The sequence below is a fragment of the Phyllobates terribilis genome, unplaced genomic scaffold (assembly GCF_046119375.1).
Source record: "Phyllobates terribilis strain yellow unplaced genomic scaffold, ASM4611937v1 Scaffold_35__1_contigs__length_13245226, whole genome shotgun sequence".
Taxonomy (NCBI): domain Eukaryota; kingdom Metazoa; phylum Chordata; class Amphibia; order Anura; family Dendrobatidae; genus Phyllobates; species Phyllobates terribilis.
In genome coordinates, this window is record NW_027362795.1 from 11,425,678 (window position 1) to 11,444,562 (window position 18,885).

The window sequence follows — 18,885 nt, forward strand, 5'->3', positions numbered from 1 at the left end:
TACAGAAGAAGCATCCATGAAGTGTTGTGCCTGCTATCTGATGTATATCAAGTTCTTGTAAAGTTTATTTTTGGACTTTGGCCTCCCTCATTCATCTCCATACCATCTGGTCCGGGTTATATATATATATGGTTATATTTATGTTTTATATTGGGATCTGTGATTTCAGTCTACTCCACTGTGTATGGGATGTCTATAGGATAATAGAGTATAGTAAAGTTGTTATGGACGTGACTCAACCAATATTGTGTAGTGAGTCTGTTGTTCCTATAGCGACGGATGTTTCTTGTTGCTAAAACTGATTTTTTTTTTTTCATGTTAAACTTTTTTTTAAACTTTTTTTAAACCACTCTCATCAGTGCGATCATACAACATACAAGCCTCTGATTGCTCAGATGATGCACTGTACTACTGTAGTGCTGTGTATCATCACTGCCTGTCAGTGTAATGCTAACGGCCCCATACACATGAGATAAGTGTTAGCCGTCTGCCAAATGACCGTTCAGCCATCTCTCCCGACTCCCCCAATCACACAAATATTCCAGCTTTCCTGTGATCTGTATGAGAAGGTCGCCTCCAGACTCCTCTAGTCGAGGATTATCTACAGGAAGAACAAACGGATTAGCCTCTGAAATTCAGGATGCCAGATCCTTCTCTGCCCTGACATCATCTGTTAGGAGGCCCCCAAACACATTATATAGTCAACCAACTTTCATGCAGCTTTAGTCTAATGTGTCTGGGGGCTTTAAAAAGTAACTTATTGGACGCTGCCTCTGGCCCGGCCTAATAGACTTTTGTACATTACAGGCCCAGGCACCATTATTAGGCATTTATTTATCGTAGTAACTAGGCGGCCCCATATTATCAAGACCTTGGGGGAGGAGGGACATTCAGCAAAACTCTACCAAAGCCATGTTTGTTTCTGTCAGCAGCAAGTGGTTAAACTGCCAGGGTTTTTGTTACAGCCGCACCTGTGCCATCCCTGCGGTGTACATCTATGTTCTGATGCCCAAAAGAGGTTTTTTGTTTTTCTTAAATGTTTAACATTAAAAATAAGAAAATGTCTTTTTGCATGTTTTTTTCTTTTTACAAGAATTGTTGGTACCAATTTTCTTTTGATACATTTTAATATCTGCTTTATTTCTGGTGTTTTTCTTGCAATATAGGAAAGCCTAATGTCATCCTCATCATGAAGTAGTTATTTCTCACGTCACGTGTAATGGATATCTCCTGCAGTATTACTAATGCTGATTCCAGTGTCGGTAAATGAGACAAGAATTAGCTTTATGGAAGATGAGTCTATGAGAAACGTATTCAGCTGCAGACTCCGAGGAAGAAACTGCTTGTTGTCTGAGGCCTAAAATATATAGGTTTTATTACTAGATGTAAAGCCGAAAACTAAATACTGTAAAATAATAAATCTCCTCATATGTTTCCCCTTATTATCTCCAGTAATTGTATTATTACACAGGATTTTTATGATGTTACATCGGCTCATCTTCTTCTCATTCAGGTCTTTTATAGAAGAGAATTTTCCAGAGTTACCCATCAAAGATGGATATGGACAGAGACAAGATGGCGGAGAGGATATTACACCTCACCCTAGAGATCCTCTTCCGTCTTACTGGAGAGGTGAGAGATTCTGATGACGTCACATTACATCATTATTATCTATGGGAATAACAGATGGACAGAACTGGAGAGGTGAGGACTCTGGAAATGTCTGGAGTGAGATTTATTAATGTGTCTCTCCATAACCAGGATTACACAGTAGTGAAGAAGACCTCTAGTGAGCGCTGTCAGGACCCTGTGTCTGAGAGATGGGGAAGACCCCTGAGCCCAATCACAGGGCCTCCACCTCAACCCCTGATACATGAGGACATCAATGACCAGAAGATCCTAGAACTCACCTACAAGATGATTGAGCTGCTGACTGGAGAGGTGACACTGCTGGGAATGCTGGGACATTATACAGTAACACTATTAAGGATTGGGGGATGACGCCATCATTGTATGTGTCAGGTTCCTATAAGGTGTCAGGATGTCACTGTCTATTTCTCCATGGAGGAGTGGGAGTATTTAGAAGGACACAAAGATTTGTACAAGGACGTCATGATGGAGGTTCCCCAGTCCCTCACATCACCAGGTAATAGACAGGACTAAATACACACGGCCTATAATTATCTGTATGTAAAGAATGAATTCAGTCCCTGTATGTGTTCCCTCCAGATCTATCCAGTAAGAGGACAACACCAGAGAGATGTCCCCATCCCCTTCTTCCACAGGACTGTAAACAAGAAGATCCCAATGTTCCTCAGGATCATCAGGTAGATGGAGAGAAGGTGTCGTGAGATCTCCCCTATGATGTGTAGACGGCTGTGAAGTGCTCAGTCTTGTTTTAGCCACCAGTGTTATATGTTTTATACTAGTGTAATGAGAGCGGTGGAGATGGCAGGATTAGAGCTGATCATAGATGGGACTTCTCCATCAGTCTGTGACTTTTACAATATTTGTTTCAGGGTGAAGATCTGACCCATATTAATACTACAGAGACATATGTGAGGGGTGATGAGTGGTGTAAAGAGGAGATTCTTACATATGACTACCCAGGTGAGTAGTAACCACTAAATGCAGAGAAGTCACAGATTCTTCTCAGTCACCGGCTGTGGCTGCTTTATCAGTTCGGTAGTCCGGCTGTATCACAATCGTGTGATCACCATTTTGCCGCTGCAGCATAACATTCACCTCCATCTGAAAATGTTCAAATGACTTTGTGAATTGGGAAAGCCCTTTTCTGTAGAACTTACAACCTGAAGGATCCACCTACCCCCTGGGATTAGGAGACGCTGACCGTTACCTGCCCAGATCTGTAAACTATAAAGCCAAATGGCAGCGTATGTAGAATGTGCTGACAAGTTAGAAAATCACTTGAAGAAAAATATTATGATCGGACTGTAAGAGAAAGCGGAGGGTAATGATGCAATAACAGCAGAGTTTCCTTTTATCTAAACTTTAAAATTTATTTTAAATCTAACTTCAAACAGGATTGTGATAAACTATACAGAAAACATTACACCTGTGCCATGATATATCTCTAAGCTGTGCGTGGCTGATGGCTGTAATATACATTTATTCCCGCCTGCAGGAGATGTGTTGGCTCCAGCCCTGGTTTCATGGATTCACTCCACGTCATAAATTCCATTATGTTTTCGATCCTAAGGAATTCAGATTACTGCACAATCTCTCCTGAAATGGGGGCGCTAATACTTTCTCTAAACTCCAGTTTAGTGTTGGAGGTCTCCCTCCAAACATACGTTGTTGTTGGGGATCTAACATAGAATGCTTTTTTTTTTTTTTTAACAGGTTGTGGTTGGATCAGGCTGCCTCACTTATGTGAGACTCTAATACCCTGGTAGTCTTTGAAAAAAGATCTCCATTGCTTTTTCAAAATGTCCGAGATCTAAATTTAGGACACTTCAGTTCTGCACTATTATAAAAAGTTCTCTTTGAATATCTATTTTTTTCTTCTTGAATCTCATCTGATAGAAAATATTGTCCCTTATAATAGTTTAGATTGCCAAGAGCCCCCGAGCCCCATACTCTAATTACCCCAGAGAGGTTTCACCACTAGTTACTCATTTATTACTGATGGAGACTGTTGAGTTTGATCATTTCAGTAGATGTGTTATTGTCTATAGTCACAGTTTTTGACTACAGTAGTTGGTGCCCAAAATATTCTGATTTAATCCCTTCCCGCAGCCAGTTTTGTGTTGTTAATCAGGTCTCATTTTTCAGATCTGACGTGTGTCACTTTATGTGGTGATAACTCTGAGATTCTTCACAAATGATAATAGGAAACAAATGGACCTTACAAATAATATTCCAACTTCTCTTGAATCTGACAATCCCCTATATACGGTTGTACACTACTGTCTGGGCACATGGCAGGTTAAGAAGGGAAGGAGCGCCATTTAGCTATTTGAATGCAGATCTTGCTGGAATAGTTTACAGACACAATATATTGGGGACACTGTTCATGGTCACCTGACATCTAAAAAGATGGCTACCTCGAACAGGCTTGGCGCTATCTACTTCATTTTCTAGATCCCAGGGATTGTCTTGCTCATCACCATTTAACCCCTCTACATGGATCTGGACTTACACAGAGACCCCTAGGCTTGGGCCATGGTGTTACCTGATGTTCTGTGGTGTGAGATGGCAAGAAGAATAGTCAGATAGCCGGGTCAGAACATGGAGGTCAGAGAAAATACAAAATCAGAAGACACAAGAGTATTCAGTAAACGGGCCGGGATCACAACAGGAAACAAATACACAAGCCGGGAGCTGAGCACAGAGGACTGAACCAGAGGAGAACAAGGCTGTATCTGGCAGCTTCTGGCAATATGCTTCCAGCTTTAGTAGGGTGTGGTGTTTTCCAATTGGCTGAAGTAGATTACTTCAGCTGGACAGCACACACACCCATATTGCCAGACAGGATGGTTCAACAGGTCCCAGGCACCCTAATCTTAGTGGCTGGACAGAGCCTGCACCGCCCAGAGCTTCTGGTTCTGACGTCTCCTCCATCACCAGCGCCACATGCAGGATGAATAAGGCGGCTCCTGGTGACAGAAGCCGACGTCGCAGGAGCAGATCCCAGAGGAGATGGGACACACCATTTGCAGAAGCCGTAATATGACAAAATGTCAGAAAACCAAAGCAGTAGAAATCCCCATAAAGTGACTTCATTTTGGAAATTATAACTCTCCGTGAATTAATCTATAGGAGTTTTGATTATTTTGACTCCATAGGCACTTTCTGAAAATTAGCACGCAGTGGACGTTGGAGAGAAAAAATTGCACATTGGCCATTTTTTACCAAACGCATAGTGCCCAGATTGAGCTCCAGGAGACACACACCTTAAATTAAGTGGGTTCCTCTCACTATAGTAATGCCAAATACATGGATGCTAAATGTTGTTTGGACGCAGAAGCGAGGGGGGATTTGACTTCGGGAGAGCGGATTTTGCTGGATTGGTTTATGGAAGCCATGTTGATTCTCAAGAGCCTTTGAGAATCTAATAATGTGGAATCCTCTGTTTGACTTGAGTGGGGGTTTGTTTTTTGTGAGATGAGTAGAAGTTTTTATTGGTGTCATTTTTCCCTACATAACATTGTTTGATGGCTTCTTATTCCATATTTTGGAAACAGAATGAGCAAACAGTTGGACACCACGCTCTACTGGTTCATCCTATGAGGTTTTCTATTAGACTGTGAACTGTCATTCTGTCAATAACTTGCCATTTCTACAGACATTTTAAGTACAATTAACACAAGAATCCCATAGAAAAATAAATAAAGATTGCATACCACTTCTAAATCAATCTAAACAAACACATCCCTGGGCTACATGCTAGTCCAGGAAAATGAAGAAATATATGCTCAAGTTTAAAAATCAATTTTATTAGGCACAAATCTAAAAAATAGAGGAATATTTAAAATCCTCTATTTTTTAGATTTGTGTCTAATAAAATTGATTTTTAAACTTGAGCATATATTTCTTCATTTCCCTGGATTAGCATGTAGCCCAGGGATCTGATTGTTTAGACATTTTAAGTAGAAATGTTAAAAAATATCAATTTCAAGGATATTTTATTCAAAATTAATAATTGATTTTTTCTTGGCAGATGACTGTACCAGAAGATCAGATGGACAGGAGATCTTTAAATTGGATGATCTTGAGATCCCACAGGATACAATTGAAGTGAATACCATTACTTCTTCTATGAAACAGGTCCTATCTTCTGATTCATTACCGACTACTAAGGAAAATCAAAATAAAATAAGCATTAAAAAGCAAACTGCTCCTAAAGGAAAGAAGTCATTTTCACATTCAGAAAATGGAAACAGTTTTACCCTCAAAAAGTCTATTCTTAAACATCAAAACATACACACAATGGATAATAGATTTTTTTATTCCAAACATGGAAAATGTTTTAACCAGAAATCAGTTTTTGTTAATCACCAGAGAACCCACAAGGGCGAGAAGCCTTTTTCATGTTCAGAATGTGGGAAATATTTCAACCGGAAAACACCTCTTAATATCCACCAGAGAACCCACACAGGGGAGAAGCCTTTTTCATGTTCAGAATGTGGGAAATGTTGTAACATTAAATCAGATCTGGTTCGTCACCAGAGAACCCACACAGGGGAGAAGCCTTTTTCATGTTCAGAATGTGGGAAATGTTTTAACCTTAAATCAGATCTTGTTAGTCACCAAAGAACCCACACAGGGGAGAAGCCTTTTTCTTGTTCAGAATGTGGGAAATGTTTTAACCAAAAATCAGTTTTGATTAAGCATCAGAGAACTCACACAGGGGAGAAGCCTTTTTCCTGTTCAGAATGTGGGAAATGTTTTACCCAGAAATCAAATCTTGTTAATCACCAAAGAATTCACACAGGGGAGAAGCCTTTTTCATGTTTAGAATGTGGGAAATGTTTTAACCATAAATCACATCTTAATAAACACCAGAGAACCCACACAGGGGAGAAGCCTTTTTCATGTTTAGAATGTGGGAAATGTTTTAACCATAAACCACATCTTAATAAACACCAGAGAACCCACACAGGGGAGAAGCCTTTTTCATGTTCAGAATGTGGGAAATGTTTTAATCGTAAAATCAATCTTGAAAACCACCAGAGAACCCACACAGGGGAGAAGCCTTTTTCATGTTCAGAATGTGGGAAATGTTTTAACCATAAATCATATTTTAATAAACACAAAAGAACTCACACAGGGGAGAAGCCATTTTCATGTTCAGAATGTGGGAAATGTTTTAACCATAAATCAGCTTTGGTAAAGCACCAGAGAACTCACACAGGGGAGAAGCCTTTTTTCTAATCTTTTTTTTTTTTTTTTTTTTTTTAATCCAATAAATTTTTGAGATTTTTTTTTTTTTACAAAACAAGAAACCGGTACATACAATAATAAAATAACATACCATAGGGATGACATATGCATCTCTCCTATATATCCTTTCAGCTTGCCCATTACCGTCTGATAACTTGCAATTACTATATCTTACAATTAACATTCTACGTTCTTGAAATCTCTTATATAACCATAATATTGTAATAAACATTATAATCCTATACACATATAGGTGTGCTATATTACCCATACCACATGTTAAGGAATTCCAATATACATTACAATGAAACATTAGACCTCGCCAGTCATTGTCTCTCCAGCAATAACCCCCTTGATGGCATTCCTGGTGTATCCAACCATAAGCCCCATATTTTCTCTAATTTATTCATTGAGTTTTGTTTTTTATATACCCCTTTTTCTAATCTGATAATATTATTTACCCTGTTTTTGCGTTCACTAATTTCTGGAGGTGAGGGGTTAATCCATTTGGATGCAATATGTTTCCTAGTTTTAAATAAAATATGTGAAATCCCTATTGAAATTGGGTTAAATTCCATATCATCCTCTAATATACCTAATAGGCATTTTTTGGGTCTGGTTGAATATTTATTTTATACACCCTCTTTATAATAGACAGAACTCCTTTCCAGTATTTACCTAACTCTCGGCATTCCCATAGCGGATGTAATAGGCCCGCAGCATCCATGTTACATCCTGGACATTCAGCAGCAGTCCGGTATCCTATGTTACATAGGAATCTAGGCGTCTTATATTTCCTATGTATTAATATGATCTGGGAGAATCTCTGAGCCTCATTTACAGATAATTGGGGAACCAGTTCTAATACCGCTCTTCATTGATCCTCAGAAATTGGACCTATATCTCCATCCATTTTTGTCTAGCTGGAGAAGGAAATATTTTTAAATAATTATCAAGAAGGACTCTGTAAATATCAGAAATACGACCCTTAGGATTTCCCTTCTCTAATACCAACTTAACAAAAGTATTATTTTCTACCCAAAAGGGCGTCCATCTTGATTGTGCATTAAATGAATGCCGAAACTGTAGAGATTTATAGAATTGTTTATTTGTCACCCCAAATCCCCCTTTAATTGATCAAAGGACTTAAGTATTCCTTCAGACAATATGTTTTATATCGTATATATTCCTTTATCCTCCCAACTCCGGAATCCCTCTAATTTATAGAACTCTGCATATTTATTATTAAACCATATAGGTGTAGATTCATTGCAGTCTCCTATTTCCATTATATCTTTACCCCTATCCCAGACCTTGTAGAGTAGAGCAAGTGTAGGGTATATTGATTTCTTGTGTGCGAGGTCTTTCAGTTCCACTATATGAATAGGAATATTCCACCGTGTCCTGAGGTAATTAACTCCTTAATACTATTATTGGTTTGCAGCGCTTTGCCACCCACCCAAATGTTGCAATATAATATATTAGTGCATTAGGAATCGCCAATCCACCAGATTCCTTGTCACTTTGTAGTTATTCACATTTTATCCTCGCCGATTTCTTTTTCCACATAAGACAATGAAACGTGATATGAATTTTCTGAAAATGGGAATTATGGATCCAAATAAGGGCATTATGCAGAATGTATAAGAGTTGGGGCATCAATGTAATTTTTGATAAGTTCCCTCTTCCTACAGCCAATAATGGTAATCTGCACCACACATCGATTTTCTACCTTAACGACCATGGGATTTTTTGTTTTTGCATTTTTGTTTTTTGCCCACCTTGTTCCCAGAGCCATAACTTTTTTATGTTTCGGGCAATATGGCCATGTGAGGGCTTTTTTTGGGGGGACAAGTTGTACTTTTGAATAACGCCATTGGTTTTACCATATCGTGTACTGGTAAACAGGAAAAAAAATTCCAAGTGTGGTGAAATTGCAAAAAAATTGCAATTCCACAGTCGTTTTTCTTTTTGTTTTGTTTTTTTACCACGTTCACAGATTGCTAAAACTGAGCTGCCATTATTATTCTCCAGGTCATTACGAGTTCGTAGACACCAAACATTTACAGGTTCTTTTTTATTTAAGTGGTGAAAAAAATCCAAAGTTTGCTAAAAATAAATAAATAATAATAAAAAAAAAAAGGCGCCATTTTCCGAGACCCGTAGCGTCTCCACTTTTTGGGATCTGGGGCCGGGTGAGGGCTTAGTTTTTGCGTGCTTAACTGATGTTTTTATTGATACTATTTTGGGGTACATACGATGTTTTGATCGCCCGTTATTGAATTTTATTGCAATTTTGCGGCGACCAAATAACGTAATTCTGGCGTTTAGAATTTTTTTCTCGTTACTCCGTTTACCGATCGGATTAATTATTTTTTTATATTTATAGATCAGGCGATTCTGAACACAGTGTAATCAAATATGTGTTTTTTTTATTATTTTATTTTAAAGGGGGTAGATTTAAACTTTTATATATTTTTTCAATATTTTTAAAAACATTTTTTTTACACTTTTTGCTTTCTTCAATAGTCTCCATGGGAGACTAGAAGCAGCACTTGCCTGTTGGCTCTGCTGCATACAGAGGACGAGCAGATCCCTTGTATGCAGCAGAAATGCTCTCTTCCTATGAGCACCGACCACTGGGCGGCGCTCATAGCAATCTAGAAATGACTACCACAGGGGTTTCCTGAAGACCGCGGGTTTTCATGCCAACCCATCGGTGACCCGCAATCATGTGACGGGGTCACCGATGGGCAGTGCTAACAACACGCTTCCCGGAAGTGCGAGTTAAATGCCGGTGTCAGAGATTGACAGCGGCATTTAACTAGTTGACAGCCGCGGATAGAATATGATTCTACCCGCGGCTGTTGTGGGCACGTCAGCTGTATAAATCAGCTGACATGTCCCGGTTCAGTGCGGGCTCAAGGCCGGAGCCTGTGCTGAACCGGGGGGTCACTACCTTGTGCGTACTATTAAACACAAGTTTGGAAAGGGGTTAAACTTTTCCAGAAGAAGATATAGAATCAGTGCAATGTAATCCAGAGTTCTTCTTGTGATATTTATACTCAGTATTAGAATTTCTCAACCCTTTGTATTCGTGTATGTTCTAATATGCTCGAATTAGGGATATCCTCAAATGGTAGAATAACTGACTTACCCCAATTAATGGACAGTCCTGACCATTCACCAAACTCTCCAATAATGTTCAGAATAGTATCAATAGACTTCTGGATATCACCTACTGTACATATATAACGGTTTGTGTATTATACAATCACTGTATTTTATGTAGTGTGGGCACCCGCTTCTGCAGTGCCACCATGTAACCAATTGCTTGTGAAATAAAGGTTTATGACCGAACTCATGTTTGGTGTTTCTCATTATTCCCAAATGGTCTGCCATTCATATCCTAGCATAGATATGTCACCATCTTATTGGTACTAGACAATTGTCTGATACGTAGATACTTTCCTTTGATGTGATATATATTATTTGCTCTGTTTAATTTTTGTTGTGTTAACCCCTTTACCCCCGAACGTGGTTTGCTCGTTAATGACCAGGCCAATTTTTACAATTCTGACCGCTGTCACTTTATTATGTAATTACTCTGGAACGCTTCAACGGATCCCACTGATTATGAGATTGTTTTTTCATGACATGTTGTACTTCATGATAGTGTTAAAATTTCTTCGATATGACTTCAATTACTTTGTGAAAAAATCAGAAATTTGAATTTTTATGCCCTTAAATCAGAGAGATATGTCACACAAAATAGTTAATAAATAACATTTCCCACATGTCTACTTTACATCAGCACAATCTTTGAACCAAAATTTTTTTTTGTTAAAAAGTTATAAGGGTTAAAAGTTGACCAGCGATTTCCCATTTTTCCAACATAATTTACAAAACCTTTTTCTTAGGGACCACATCACATTTGACGTGACTTTGAGGAACCTTTATGACAGAAAATACTTTAGACCCAATTTTTTTTATTTTCGCAAGGGTAACAGGAAAAAATGGACCACAAAATTTGTGCAATTTCTCCTGAGCACATCGATACCCCATATGTGGGGGGAAACCACTTTTTGGGCGCACGGCAGGGCTCGGAAGGGAAGGAGCGCCATTTGACTTTTTGAATGTAAAATTTGCTTGAATAATTAGCGGACTCCTTGTTGCATTTGGGGAGCCCCTGATGTGCCTAAATAGTGGAAACCCCCCACAAGTGGCACCATTATGGAAACTAGACCCCTCAAGGAACTTATCTAGATGTGTGGTGAGCATGCTGAACCCCCAGGTGCTTCACAGAAGTTTGTAACGTAGAGCCGTGAAAATAAACAAATCAAACTTTTTCCACAAAAATGATCTTTTAGCCCCAAATTTTTTATTTTCACAAGGGAAAGAGGAGAAAATGGACCCCAAAAACTGTTGTGCAATTTCTTCTGAGTACGCCAATACCACAAATGTGGGGAAAAAACACTGTTTGGACACACGACAGGGTTCAGAACGGAAGGAGCGCTGTGTGACTTTATGAACGCAAAATCGTCTGGAATCGAGAGTGGACGGCATGTCGTGTTTGGAGAGCCGCTGATGTGCCTAAACAGTGGAAACCCCCCACAAGTGACCCCATTTTGGAAACTACACCCCTCAAGGATTTTATCAATGGGTATAGTGAACGTTTTGAACCCAGACGTACAACACAGAATTTTGATAACATTAGGTCATCATATTGAATAAGTTGTCATTAGTCTTCAGCGCAAGTGCTTGCTACTTGAGTTTGCATCGGGTACTCAGGTATGCTCCAAGTATCGCAGGTGCTCAAGTGACATGCTCGAGTCCCTGTTCGCATGTTTCACGGTTGTTAGACACCCCAAAAAAAAACGTGGGGATTGCTCGTGTATGGCAGCCACGAAACATGCGGGGCGGAGACTCGAGCATGTCACCCGAGCACCCGCGATACTCAGAGCATACCCAAGCACCCGATCCAAACTCAAGTAGCGAGCACTTACACTCAACACTAATCGCCATATCGTCGTCATTTTTTTTTCTTTACTATTGAAAAAATTCCAAACCTAACACAACCATAATCCTAACCTTAACACAACCCTAACCCTACCCCGAGGGATCCATTCACTATAATGAAGCAGCAGAGTTAGAGTTACTCTGGCCTCTGTTTAGCGGTGTCCTTTTTTTCAGAGGTTCACAAAACTGTGGCTACTGGCATTTTTATGCACATCTAATTAAAAGAGTGACACCGTGGGATCACAGGCCGGACTGCGTCCACGGTGCCTCCATCTGCCTCATTACAGGGAGTCTTCCGCAGGCCGCAGGGGGTTCTGTCTGAATCGCGTATTTCAGAGATTTACATAGAAACTCCGGTGTAAGCCCTCAGAACGCAGGATAAATGTGAACAGAGCCTTACTGCGATCTTTGGGAGGCAGAATTAAACTAATCAGCAGGTGAAGAATTGATCTTATTTTTTTATGCTGTTCCTCATGCGGTATAAGTGATTAGACGACTTTATTCTTCGGGTCGGTGCGATTTCAGCGAGACCAGATTAATATTGGGTTTTTATGATTGACAGCTGTCACTAAAATACGCTTAAAGACTAGTTTTTGAATCGCCATATTTTGATAGCTATAATATTTCTATATTTCAGCCGACAAAGTCATGTTAGGGCTTGTTTTTTGCGGAACTAGTTGACGTCTTTATTGGTATCGTTTTCGGGCACCTGACATTTTTTGATCGCTTTCTATTCCGATTTTTTGGAGGCAGAATAAACAAAAGCCAACAATTCAGGATTTTTTTTTGTTTGTTTTTCTGTGCTTTAAAACAATAAAAACTATTTTATAAAAAAAATAATTTTTTTGCATCGCTTTATTCTGAGAGCTATAACTTTTTTATTTTTCAGCTGATGGAGCTGTTTGGTGGCTTGATTTTGGCGGGACAAAATGAAGTTTTCAGCGGTACCATTTTTATTTACATTCGTCTTTTTCTTTGCGTTTTATCCCACCTTTTGGTCGGCGGTATTATTATAAAGCATCGTTTTTTGCTTTGTTTTTTATTTTTACCGTGTTTACTAAAAGGATTAACTAGTGAGACAGTTTTATAGGTCAGGTCGTTCTGGACGTGGCGATGCTAAATATGCTTACTTTTATTGTTTTATCTTTGTTTTTGTTTTTCATAATAATATTTATTTATGGGTACAGTGTGTATGTATCACACATATAAAAATATATATATTTTTTTTTTTTTATATAATTTTTACAACTTTTTTTTTTTCTTTTTTTTACCTTTTTTCACTTTTTTACTTAGTCCCACTATGGGACTTTCACTTTCTGCTGTCTGATCGCAGCTATAATGTGTAGCAGTGCAGGATCACTGTTATACATAATAACCTGTCAGCTCTGCAAACACAAGTTACTTTGATCATGCACTGCGCATGATCAAACTAACTTGCTGGTGTCTGGTGACCCGGATGTCGTCATGACGACATCGGGTCACCGTGGCAACTATCGGGACCCCGCGCTGATGGTGCGGGATCTCCGATCCAAGAGCAGAGGGGCACCGATCACAGCATTTAGGGGGTTAAAGTGCAGGGAGCAGTGCGGGCAGAATCAGCTGACACCTGGCTGCGATCGCTCCCTCACAGCCTATGTGTGGGCCTGATTGCCATGTCGTAATAATACATACCTGGTCCATAAGGCTCAGGGCACACGGACGTATTATGACACACGCGGCTGCATGTGTCACAGCTGATAAACTGCTGAGACACATGCAGTCGCGGCGCCACTAACAAAGATGCAGAGCACACCGCAAATACTCGGCAAGCACCCAAGCATGCTCGCCAAAAGGGTTAACAATACATGTTTGATCAACACTACTGACAATGTCAGAAAGGGGTTAAAAGCCAAGTAGCACTCCTTCCCATCCGATCCCTGCTGTGTGCTCAAACAGAAGTGTACAACCACATATGGGGTACTGCCACGTTCGGGAGAAATTGTAGGGTCCAGTTTCCCCCATTACGCCTCATGTAAATTATAAATTTGGTGCTAAAACAGTATTTTAGTGGAAACATTTTTATTTTTTGTTCTCACATCTAAATGTTGTAAAGTTTCATAAATCACTTGCAGGTTAAAAATGGTCAGTACACCCCTAGATGAATTCATTGAGGGGTCTCTTGTGGGGGGGTTTCTGTTGTTTTCGCATGTCGGGGGCTCTACAAATGCAACATGGCATTCACAATTTATTCCAGACAAATAGTTTGCTTACTGATTCTAGCCCTGCCATGTGCCCAAACAGACGTTTTTTACCCCATATAGAGCATCATCGTGTTCAGGAAAAATTGTGTTACAAATTATGGGGTCCATTTTCTCCTATTATCCATTGTGAAAATTACAAATTTGGGACTAAAATAACATTTTTGTGAAAAAAATGAAAATTGTCAATATGACGGCCTAATGTTATCAAATTCTGTGTAGTACCTGTGGGCTCAAAATTCTCACTATACTCCTGGATAAAATCCTTCAGCTGTGTAGTCTCCAAAATGGGGTAACTTGTGGGGGGGATTTTCTGCGCTTTGGGGGCCCTGCAAATGCGACACATTGCCCACAATTTATTTCACCCAAATTTGTGTTCCAGAATTCAAATAGTGCTCCTTCCCTTCCGAGCCCGGCCGTTTGTCCAAACAGAGGTTTCTGAGCACATATGGGGGTATCAATTAATTTAGAAGAAACTGGATAACAAATTTTGGAGTCCATTTTATCATGCTATCTTTTGTAAAGTGAAAAATGTAGGGCTAAAGCAACATTTTAGAAGCAAGATTTAAATTTATATTTTTTAATTCCACTTTGCATTAAATCCTGTGTAGCACTTGAAGGGTTAAAAAATTTCCTGACCGCAATTTTGAAGCATTTGAGGGGTGCAGTTTTTAAAATGGTGGCACTTTTGGGGAGTTTCAGATAAATAAGCCCCTCAAAGTCCATTTATATCTAAATAGATCCTTAAAGAAACAGGTTTTGGAAATTTCTTGAAAATATTAGAAATTGCTGCTAAACCTTTAACCCTTCTAATATCCCAACAAAATAAAATGACATTTGAAAAATGATTCAGATGTAAAGTAGACACATGGGAAATGTTATGTATTAATTATTTAGTACAGCAGGACTAACTGGCTTAAGGATATAAAAATTGTAAGTTGGAACATTTTCAAAATTGTCTCAAATTCTGATATTTTCACAAATAAATGCAAAAAATATGGACTTAAATTTACCATTAACATAAAGTAAAATGTGTCATGAGTTATTACCACGTAAAGTGACGCTGTTCAAATTTCAAAAACTCTGCCTGGTCATTAAGGTGAAAATTGTCTCGGGCGCTAAGAGGATAAATGATTTAGACTTCTGGGCGCATTCACAAGCCTTGCAGCGGTGCGCTCCACAGTTATAGAAGCCGGTCAGATCAAGCCAGGATTGCTGAAAGAATTTATTGGAATTATCACTGGAAGAAAGACTTTGGGACTTTGAAGATTTCATTAATAAAAGTAATGCTAAAATTAGCAAAGCAGAAGAGAAAATCATGGAAATTATAAAACTAGAACGTGATTCCCATGATTAATCCACAGATCAAGCTGATGAGTGGGGAAGGTGGGACAAAACCGGCAAATCCCCTAGATCCATCCTTAGAAACCATAAATATAGCTCCAATATGCATCGTACACCTAACAAGGTCACCTTTAGTTCCTCTGACCCAGATACCTCAGCTGGAGCAACAGAGTCTATTGGAGTCTATTCAGGAGCTAAAAAACTCCTATTACAAGAGAAACAAACAAGAAAAAACAGCACAGGAGAAAAGGAAACATCAACTGAAACAAAAAGGCACAGAAATACCATCTCAGGAACCTTCCATAGGACACTGTGATGTCATCAACCCCTTTATGACGTGGTCAGTAATAATACATCCCTGTGCCCTGGGCCTTATGGACCAGATACATACTATTACGTATAGGCGATTGCACCCGCACAGAGGCTGTGCGTGCATGATTGCCGTCGGGTGTCAGCTGATTCTGACAGCTGACACCTGGTACTCATTGCCAAGAGCGGTCCCGCACTGTCCCCAGTACATTAAACCACGAAATGCTGTGATTGAAGTAGATCGTAGCACTTCAGGAGAAGGGAGAGGAAAAACAACCCTTCTTACCTTGGATTGGAGATGTCATCGCGGGGTCTCGATCGTTGCCATGGTGACCCGATTTCGTCATGACAACATCCGGGTGATCAGATACTTGCAATCTAGTTTGATCATGCGTAGTACATGGTCAAACTAGCTTGTGTCTGCAGGGCTGACAGGTTACAAGGTATAACAGTGATCCTGCACTGCTATATCTTACTAGCTATTGAACCCATTCTACGCCCGGGTGGCGAGCATTTTTATTGGTATATGGTCTCCCATGCTGGTATGTGCTGCCCCCCTCCTGGTATTTGTGCTGCCCCCATCCTGTCCCCACCATCCTATCCTGGGATGCATGGCACCCCTCACCCCCAATCCTGGGATGCATGGCACCCCTCACCCCCAATCCTGGTATGTATGGCACCCCTCACCCCCAATCCTGGTATACATGGCACCTCTCACCCCCAATCCTGGTATGCATGGCTCCCCTCACCCCCAATCCTGGTATGCGTGGCACCGCTCATCCCCAATCCTGGTATGCATGGCACCCCTCACCCCCAATCCTGGTATGTGTGGCACCTTTCATCCCCAATTCTGGTATGCGTGGCACCCCTCATCCCCAATCCTGGTATGTGTGGTACTCCTCATCCCTATCCTGGTATGCATGGTACCCCATCCCTCATCCCTATCCTGGTATGCATGGCACCCCTCACCCACATCCTGGTATGCATGGCACCCCTCATCCCCATCCTGGTATGCATGGCCCCTCATCCAAATCCTGGTATGCATGGCCCCTCTCATCCCCAATCCCGGTATGCATGGCACCCCTCATCCCCAATCCCAGTATGCATGGCACCCCTCATCCCCAATCCCGGTATGCATGGCACCCCTCATCCCCGATCCCGGTATGCATGGCACCCCTCATCCCCAATTCCGGTATGCATGGAACCCCTCATCCCCAATCCTGGTATGCATGGAACCCCTCATCCCCAATCCTAGTATGCATGGAACCCCTCATCTCCAATCCTGGTATGCATGGAACCCCTCATCCCCAATCTTGGTATGCTTGGCACCCCTCATCCCCAATCTTGGTATGCGTGGCACCCCTCATCCCCAATCCTGGTATGCGTGGCACCCCTCATCCCCAATCCTGGTATGTGTGGTACAGCTCACCCCCCAATCCTGGTATGCATGGTCCCCTCACCCCCCAATCTTGGTATGCATGGTCCCCTCACCCCACAATCCTGGTATGTGTGGCCACCTCATCCCTTTCACACTGTACACACATACAAAAAAAATAAACAGTTATACTCACCTTTCTTCTCTGTGCTCCAGCGCTGCTGCGTCCTGTTCTGCCGGAGGCCGGGGGAGGAGTGCGGCGCCGGAGCACCGCGCTCTTCAGCGTAATTTTTATGAAGACACACTGCAAATGTGTCTTCAATAAAATGGCGCCGGATAGCGCTATGCGCATGCGCTTATCCGACGCCTCACTCCTGCCCCGGTCTACGGTAGAGAGAGGCGCCGCGGCAACGCTCCTCCCAATCAGGTAAGTATGTAAGTATAGCGTCGGAGATCGCGGTATGCGTTCAGTTTCTACGCATACCGTGCGATCTCCGGCGCCATACACTCCTCTTACCTGTAACGGCTCCATGCATGCTTCTGTCTGGAGCCAGACTGCGCGTCACGCATGCGCAGTCTATCGAGGCTTCAGACAGAGACATGCATCCCCGGTTATATTATAGATAACTGCGATCAGACTGTGGAAAGTGAAAGTCCTACAGTGGGACAAAGTAAAGAAGTTAAAAAAAAAGTTGAAAAAATATTTTTAAAAAAATATATAATTGTACTTATAAATTAATATTATGAAAAAAAATAAAATAAACGACACATATTTGGTATCGCTCTGACTTCCTGGCGCCTGCGCACAAGATTCTTCCAGTGCAATGAACATAGACGGCAGGAAGAAGTGCGCCTTGGGTAAAAGGAGAAGTGCGCAGGCGCGGGATTTGGCCACGGCAACAGCACGTCACAGGGCACTGACATGCAGGGGAGGGGGGAGACATTGTAATTCACGCAGGAGGCGGGATTTCTTGCGGGCCCGGGGACAGGAACGCATCAAACTTGTAGGAATAAAAAAAACATTTCATAGCAACTACACTGTGTTCCAAATTATTATGCAAATAATATTTTCTCAATTTTCCCCAATTACCTATATGAATTGCAGTCATTGTAATTTTCCAGTCAAATAACTATTAGAGTACAATTGAAAGGTTTTTGTACAAACTGCCTATGATAACAGTATGTTTAAAAAAAAAATAAAAAACTCAAACTGCACTCAAAATGCATGTTCCAAATTATTATGCACAGCAGAGTTTTCAACCTTTTCATTTTAATAAAGAACAAAAAAATGGTCATTTTTGAAATTATAAGCATTAGCAGGTTATTACAAACTGAAATCAAACAGTTTTCAACTCAAAACTTTATTCTAGGTGATGTTACATTTGCACATAGGACCGCTTGTTTGAAAGGAGCTTCTGAACTCTATCGTCCATTGAATTTGTCAGGTTTTGGATGGTTTCTGCTTCAATTATTTTGCATGAGGACAGAATACCCTCCCAGAGCTGTTGCTTAGATGTGAACTGCCTCCCGCCATCATAGACACTCCTTTTGATGATGCTCCAGAGGTTCTCAATGGGGTTGAGGTCAGGGGAGCATGGGGGCCACACCATAAGTATGTCCCCTTTTATGCCCACAGCAGCCAGAGATGCAGATGTGTTATGTGCAGCATGAGACGGGGCATTATCATGCATGAGA

At 40.8% G+C, this 18,885-nt stretch overlaps 1 protein-coding gene and 1 pseudogene across 1 annotated transcript; both read left to right on the forward strand.

The window, feature by feature from the left end:
* LOC141182657 (uncharacterized) overlaps positions 1-18,885 on the forward strand; it is a 1,085,038-nt pseudogene that overhangs the window by 14,818 nt on the left and 1,051,335 nt on the right.
* LOC141182717 (gastrula zinc finger protein XlCGF53.1-like) lies at positions 1,165-15,822 on the forward strand. Its single transcript, XM_073660856.1, has 7 exons — positions 1,165-1,262; positions 1,514-1,632; positions 1,762-1,941; positions 2,023-2,146; positions 2,230-2,327; positions 2,520-2,610; positions 15,527-15,822. Exons 2-7 carry the CDS (start codon positions 1,555-1,557, stop codon positions 15,820-15,822), a joined length of 867 nt encoding a protein of 288 aa, XP_073516957.1. The 5' UTR covers positions 1,165-1,262; positions 1,514-1,554.